This window comes from Engraulis encrasicolus, chromosome 13, assembly GCF_034702125.1.
Source record: "Engraulis encrasicolus isolate BLACKSEA-1 chromosome 13, IST_EnEncr_1.0, whole genome shotgun sequence".
In the NCBI taxonomy this organism is placed as follows: domain Eukaryota; kingdom Metazoa; phylum Chordata; class Actinopteri; order Clupeiformes; family Engraulidae; genus Engraulis; species Engraulis encrasicolus.
The window spans coordinates 41,868,008-41,875,507 of NC_085869.1; the positions used below are offsets into that span (position 1 = coordinate 41,868,008).

General features: G+C 43.4%; 1 protein-coding gene and 1 long non-coding RNA gene across 3 annotated transcripts in view; one reads left to right on the forward strand and one right to left on the reverse strand.

Moving 5' to 3' along the window:
- LOC134461174 (uncharacterized) overlaps positions 1-2,876 on the forward strand; it is a 3,160-nt gene extending 284 nt beyond the window's left edge. The window contains exon 2 of one of the 2 annotated variants that reach the window (XR_010037242.1): positions 2,025-2,876. This is a non-coding gene — a long non-coding RNA (uncharacterized LOC134461174). Of the gene's footprint in view, positions 1-550 lie in introns of both variants that reach the window. The other variant, XR_010037243.1, reaches the window with a different exon arrangement.
- The window catches only part of LOC134461172 (prostaglandin F2 receptor negative regulator-like), a 77,768-nt gene that overhangs the window by 20,254 nt on the left and 50,014 nt on the right, over positions 1-7,500 (reverse strand). Inside the window, exon 8 of the mRNA XM_063213941.1 lies at positions 6,331-6,438. Within this exon, the coding sequence (XP_063070011.1) occupies positions 6,331-6,438 (108 nt within the window). The remainder of the gene's footprint in view (positions 1-6,330; positions 6,439-7,500) is intronic.

Consider the following 7,500-nt stretch of genomic DNA (forward strand, 5'->3'; position numbering starts at 1 on the left):
GTCGTTCATTGCAACCTGAAGCTACTGTAGGCCAGGGGTCCCCAAACTTTTTTTTAAATCTGGGGGCCACATTATTGTTCCTGACTGTGATCAGGGGCTGGAATCAATACCAATCATGTAAAAAAGGTGTGTGTGTGTGTGTGGGTGGGGGGGGGGGGGGGGGGGGTCAAAATTCCGATGTCAATTTCATTAATTTTCTTGATTTCTTTGTTTTCATGGCTTTGGCGTTCTGATTGCCCACCTTCAGTTGAAATTTTATCCTCATCAATAAGTATGTATTAACAAGGAACTCTTTGCAGGACAGACAGCTGGCGGAACATATAACAGCATCCAAATTCACACTCTGATATACTGCAGATTTTAAGAGTGCCAGGACATGTTTCCCTTTAGAAATGTGGGGGTATTGGCATCTAAAAATGTGTTCAATTTGCTCTGTTGTACGCTGTAATACAACACTTGGTGGGAATAACCCATCCCTGAACTGCTTATATCTGAAAAAGGTGTATTTCTCCTTGAGTGTATCTCTGTCCTCCTCGTTTGCCTCCCACAGCGTAACACAACTCTTGCAATCAAATTTGGCAGAGGCTCTGAAGGCCACATAGCCAGCAAGGTACACTGACACATTGCCCTCAATGACGTCCAGCCCCTTCATGAACTCTGTGTTGTCCAGTCCAGGGAATGTGGGTTCCTCATCAGTAGACTGTACGTGAGGCATGGTCAGTGCGGTGCATGGATGGGGAGTTGCCATCTGCGATGACTCAGTGCAGCTCTACAAAATCATTGCAAATGATTACAGACTTACAGTATACTAATCATGTGTGACACTTTTGTTTTTGAAAGGGTGTTTCGTGTACCTCGTGAGGCATGGTCAGTGCGGTGCATGGATGGGGAGTTGCCATCTGCGATGACTCAGTGCAGCTCTACAAAATCATTGCAAAAGATTACAGACTTACAGTATACTAATCATGTGTGACACTTTTGTTTTTGAAAGGGTGTTTCGTCTACCTCAAACAAATGGGACAATTGCAGCAATAGGTGTATTTCCTCCGGTTCGCAATTTGTATTTCTCCCAAATGTCATTAGATAGTCTAGCACGGCCTGCCTGTAGTCTAATCGGAATTGCTGAGGGTCTGGATTGTCCCTGTGCCCGCCCTTCGCTCTGATCACCCCAAAGAAGTGTTCCAGGCAGTCCTGGTTGAGGTGCCTCGTAAATAGAAACTGAAATCCTTTCTCTGTGAATGCAAATGACAAACAGTACATTGGCCAACAGCAGAAAACATGCAGTGGTGGACAAAGCTCATTAGCATTAGCAAAGCTCAATTTGAATAATTATGCCTTATTGCTGCTACCTTTCAATTCAGCCCAGATTTCCTTGATTGCTCTTAGGTTATGCCTCCAACCATTTAGGCAATTCAAGCTGTTGCCACTGGCACATCTGACAGATGCCAGCCAGTTAATACTCTCATTGATAAAATCAATATGTGTCTCTCTGAAGGCATCCTTTTGTGGTGTGCTGCTGGACAATGTGCTACTGTTAAAGCAGTCAAACATCTGGTTAAAGTGGGCTACAAAATCTGCCGTCGTTTTTGCCCCCTCTCTTAGCTTCCCCATGTCTGCCATGGTGAGCAGTGCAGCCGCAACAGAATGACTAAGAACCTGTAATAAAAAAATAAAAAAAATCCCATTTTCAGGACCATAGATAAAGATTGTAAATTGAATGTTATACGCCTGCATGACAGTTTTCACTTGTGGCTTACCTGAGTGGCGAGAGGCACACTCATTGTTGAAAAGGCAGTGAGGGACAGATGCCGTTGGGTTAACTTGGGTGCCATTCGGTGTTGTCTTTGTGAATCAATTTTAAACATTTCAGTGATGTCTCCCCATTCTGCCAATTTGTCCCCTATGTAAAATCCATATTTTCGCAAATTGTTTCTGATGTTTTTCATTAAATGGGGGGGGTCGAATAAAAAATGAATCTTCTGGCTTTTGACAAAGAAGTACGGTTTTTCTTCTGTTATACCCAGGTTTCTACAGGCTGCCAGGTTGTTGCTGCCTTGGTCCATTACCAGCACCATGGGAGTGAAGCCAGTGTCAAGCACCTTTTCCACCGCCTCCATGATTTTGGTTTTTAAGACCCCATGCTTCATGGTCCCAGATGACAAGAAGTACCCTATGGGTTGTTTCCATTTCCCAGTTAGACTACGGATCATGAAAACCCCTGCATGGTTGGCTGGTCTTCCCCCTTCGTCATACCCTTCTACTTCATCTTTCGAGATGTTATAATTTAGGCTACATTTCAATGTAATTTCATCAAATGTGATGGCAACGTGCCTATCTCGCTCTTCCATATGCTGCACTTGATGTTTAAGTGCATACAGCACAGGTTCATGCCATCCCGGCCCGATGTCTACTCTCTGCAAGATATTTGAAAGGGTCCTGGCTGTAGGGAGCTTGAAAATTCTCCTCATGGTTCGGTAGGCTTTTGGCCCTGTACCCTTAACCTGTAACGCCCAACTTTTCATGAAGTTGCTCCACCGAATGGCCCTTGGTTTTTTTTTGGCATTATCAATTTGCTCGTTGACAAATTGTGCGGCTTGTTTTGGCAATACTTTGGAAATTTCCCTCTTTAATGTTTGTTTGCTGATAGATGGTGTCTTTTTCTTTAGCCTTGACAGCTTTGATTTGTAGCAGCCAATTTTTCTTTTCAGTTTTTCCACTGTGTTGTCATTGCTGACACTGGCCAGTACATCAGTGCCTAAAAAGAAATGTGACAACTGTAACAACAGACTTATGCACAGACTACTACCTATGCAGTGTTCAACACTCAGAATGTATCTGTTACCACCATTTGCCATTAAATCACTTACTATCCAGGATCTCTGAGTCTGTTGTCTCAATTTCAAGTGCGACCCGTTTTCGGGGTGGTGGACGAACTGTGTCTTGAGATTTAGGGGGGTTGGGACAGTCTACTAGCCAGGGTACGGCCATTGGCAGTAGGCCAGATTTCCTGCAGAATGCAAAGTATTGTAACTTTGGTGAACAGGGGGCATGGCTAGACGGTGAATGACTGCAGCATCCTGGAAGGAACATAAATACAAGCCATGATTCTCCATGTCATACAGTGTGTGTAACCTGTTGCGGATCCTGACGACGCTCTCTGCTTGTGAGGAGCAAAAGCCTTATGCTTGATTCAAGCCAGCAATGGTAGAGGAGGAGCACTCAATGTGTGGCTCTCTAAATATGTAATTAGTTGTATTTTTTTTGTAAAGCAACCCAACATTTTAAATTATTTTTTGTGAATATGTGTGTTTTGAATTTGCAACATTACCACAAGTAATCAGGCTAAACATCTGGGTTTACAGTATGTTGAAAACTTATAGAGTATCAAGTGTCATTTTCAGAATATGAAATGGCAATGTCTCTACCTGTCCAATGGGTTCACAAATTGTGAAATGGCGAAATGGTCACTGCATACTTTCCTATGCTTCATTTCATCGGTCTGTAAACCACATAGGTCCTCCCGCCTGATGTTATTAATCCATTCTGCACACCTGCAGAAAATAACAGTAGTGTGTTTTAATATCACAGATATCCTTGGTTAACATTTGCGCTGGTTCATGTTTTCTATTTTGCCACTAGGGGGAGATACAACACAAATTATAGGGGTCTGGCTTTTTTGTTGAAATTGAGTTTCCGTCAGAGGAAAGTCTATGTGAGTTTCTCCACTTCAATAGGACAAGGACTGGATACTTTGCCGTGGATATGTTTAGTCTGGCGATTTTAAAGTTAATTGAGTTAAATTTTGAAAGGAAAATGTTAGATGCATATGTGGGCATCATCATAACACGAATAAACAAAGCCCACTGCACAGTTGTCAGATCATTTCAGCGCCTCGATTCATCATGCAGTGGGTTGTTGCGCTAGCAGGCTATCCAACTTTGTTTTACGGCGACATAACGGTGGCATCATCTGCCTACCCAACACATCCTTTTAAGGTAAGACAATTAGTTAATATAGCACTTGATGTGGCACGTCGTTGGCGTATTATATACGAGCAAAATAATAGTTTCTAGGTGACGTATGCTATGCTAAAACTGTGGTGGGAGGTGCTGGACATTGAAAACAGCCTTCCTTGCAGATCATCGACAGTATGCATTTCTAAATCAGAAGTGAAAAAAGGTACTCGGTAGGCCTAGAAAATTAAATGTTGTGCTCGCATTAGAAGTTAAGCACACAAAGTTATGTCTTTTGACACACAATGTTCTCATCATGTTGCTCAAATATCATTGTGCCCATCTGACATCTGCACATCAGGCTTAGGCTATCAAAACGAAACTATACCTTTTTTTTTCTTTGGGAAATGAATGAAATGCCACCTCCTTGTTCCTTCCTGTGGACTTGTAACACCCTACAGCAGCACATTGTGTGCCTATATATTTTGGTGTATTTGGGGCATTTGGGTCCTTTGCGTAATTGTGATCGGTGTTAGCCATGTTTTTGACTGATGCTGAATGAATGAACCGTTGGCGACGCGTCCTTGACTACCAAAATCAAAATGGCGGACGGCGTCGGTGAGGTAACAATACAGGCCAATAGAACTTTCCCCTCTCTTCTTCTTTCCTCTCTGCTAAAAGGGCACCACTGGGATTTGTCTTACTTAAGAGCACATTTCTTATTTGGACACAGAGCCGCTGTGGATAGTAACTCATTTTCCAGTCTGTTCTATTTTATATTTGATTGTGTTCCAAGAACTCTCAAAAAATGGATTAGAGCTGTGAAAGAAAACAACCTTGGCAGAAGAGGAGAATCTAATGAGGCAGCCGATTCCTTTTACACTTACAGTACTGAGGCCCTGGGGGAGAAGGAGAAGGTGGAGAGTAGATGTGCAGGAGTGAAGGAAGGCTTTGAGGGGAAAAAATCGGTTTAAATAACATTGCTTTGAGGAGTAGAGAGTGTTTCTACAGACCTTCTAGTGTTTTACTTGAACATTCTACCGTTTCGCATCGAACTTAATAGGGCTGCAACGATACTGTCAGCTCATGATTCGGTTTGTATCACGATCTTTGATCTACGGTTTGATACACCGCACAATTTTTAAATGCGTCTTTTTTATTTATTTGTTTTTTCACAAAACACTATAAATTATCATTTATAGGCAGAGCAGTTTCACAAGTAAGTTGAAAGCACTATCACATCATATCGTGTGGCTGTTTTCTGCACTGTAGAGTGACAGAACTTTGACAAAGCGCATCACGATACTGCCTCCTTGCATCGCGATACATTATTGCGACTCTGCGCGTCAATACACACAACTGTAAGACTGTAAGACCTGTATTCTCTGTCGTAGATTTCAAAATGCCGCATAGTACTTGTGAGATAGTGGGAATCAAAAACTGCTGCCAAAGTTCTAATCACATTGCACTTCTCAAGGTAAAACTACTCTTGATCGGTCGCTATTATAGCAAAAGAAAAAGAGCAAAAGAAAAAAACATGACAGGGAGAAAAGGGAGAAAACGAAATGAAAAAGATGGAAAAAAAGATAACCATGATTCATTAAAAACACTTACAGAAATTCAAAGTGCATGCATCCCCATTAGGGAAATGAAATTCCTCATTAAGACCCGTGACTAATATTCTGTAAGAGTGGGCGTGCCAACATCTCCAAAAGCACATCTCCGATCTAACGACCTATTTTATGTATCTCTTGCGTAACTCTGCGCCCTTGATATGAGTCTCGACAGCGCTGTTAAAAGACAAAGCCAGTTTGGCTTGTGCGTCACTGTGAATTAGTGGATACATAGTGAGTGAGATTGCATACTTCTGTGATAGGGTTCATCAAGGCTGATAACCCACTTTGAAGCGAGTAACAGTATATGGGAAGAATTTGAATTTGGTACGTGTGAGTGTCTTGCTGTTGTTACGCAAAGGACTGCGTGCGTGTGTGTGTGTGTGTGTGTGTGTGTGTGTGTGTGTGTGTGTGTGTGTGTGTGTGTGTGTGTGTGTGTGTGTGTGTGTGTGTGTGTGTGTGTGTGTGTGTGTGTGTGTGTGTGTGCGCGCGCATGCTTTGCCTCTGCTGTTGGGATAATATCTTTGTATATGGCTAGAGTGTGACTGTATATTCATTGTTCTGTCATTATCGACATCATATCGCTGAAACCTAATTTCAAAGTTTTCATATTTGAGTATCAGAGTGACATTGTTCTGAAGATAGGAGAAAGCGTGTGTGTGTGTGTGTGTGTGTGTGTGTGTGTGTGTGTGTGTGTGTGTGTGTGTGTGTGTGTGTGTGTGTGTGTGTGTGTGTGTGTGTGTGTGTGTGTGTGTAGCACTTGCCTCTGTTGGGAGAGGCTCCTTGGACCTCGATGATGCACTGTAGTTTAGCGGTCTCTCCTGGAGCCACACTGTGCTTCTCAGAATGAATGGACACATTGAATACTGGACCTGTGAAAGAATGTGCACACACACACGGATACACACACACACACACACAAGAAGACACACATGGTCACACACACATAAAACAGATTTATAGTCTCGTATTCTCACACTCCAGCCACTCTTTTTCACGCAGTCCACTCATGCCTTTACTTTTCTCTCTTTCTTTCCTTCACTCCCTCCCTCTCTTTCTCTCTTCACTTCCCAGGCCACTTGAGCTGTGCCGGCCCAGGGACCATAGTAACCGGGTCAGCTGTGTTGTCCCAAGAGGGGAGGGGGAGGGGGTGCGACTCGGGAGCTTACACAGTAGCCACGGTGGGAATCTTTCTTTTAAGTCTAATCAACCTAGAGAATCTACATCCAGATCTCTCATACTCGTACTCTCTTTCTCGTTTTCTCCTCCTCGCTCTTTCTCTCTATCCCTCCTTTATTTAACTCCTCTACACTTCCCTCTTTTCCACTTCCTCTTCCCATTATTCTTCTTCTCCAATTCTCACATTTTGTTGTCAGCCTTTTGTTTCTGTGCATCCCCTTTTAGTGTTGCTATCTCTTTGGGGACCGAGCGGCTTTGTGCGGCGCTCATCCAAGACTCTGTGTACTCATGGCTGGACTGGCCATAAGGCGTACAGGGTATTTGCCCGGTAGACTGCTGATGATTTTGGCCTGGTCCTCCCCCTCAATGTAGTGGCATCCGTCCTAATTCCACAACAGCAGACCAATCTGAGTCTGATTTTATACAATTAATACTCATTTTGGCAGTTGTGGTCAAAAATGGTTCATAATAGATGACTTAACATTTTGCCACAGGCTTCATTGTCTCTTTCAAAGCATGGTGGACCGGTCTTCGCTGAAAATGCCCGGCCTGAATTTTTGTCCCAGTCCAGGCCTGTGTGCCGTGCTGTGCTCTGCAGTGCTAGCCCTCACATGCTCAGTGCTAATTGGCCATCTGACAGCACTTGGAACATCCTGAGACTACACACTCGGAGATTCTCTAGTTGTCGTGGAGAGCGAGGGCCCCCCCTACAACAACAACCCCCCATGGTATATACATACCTGCCAACCTTTGAA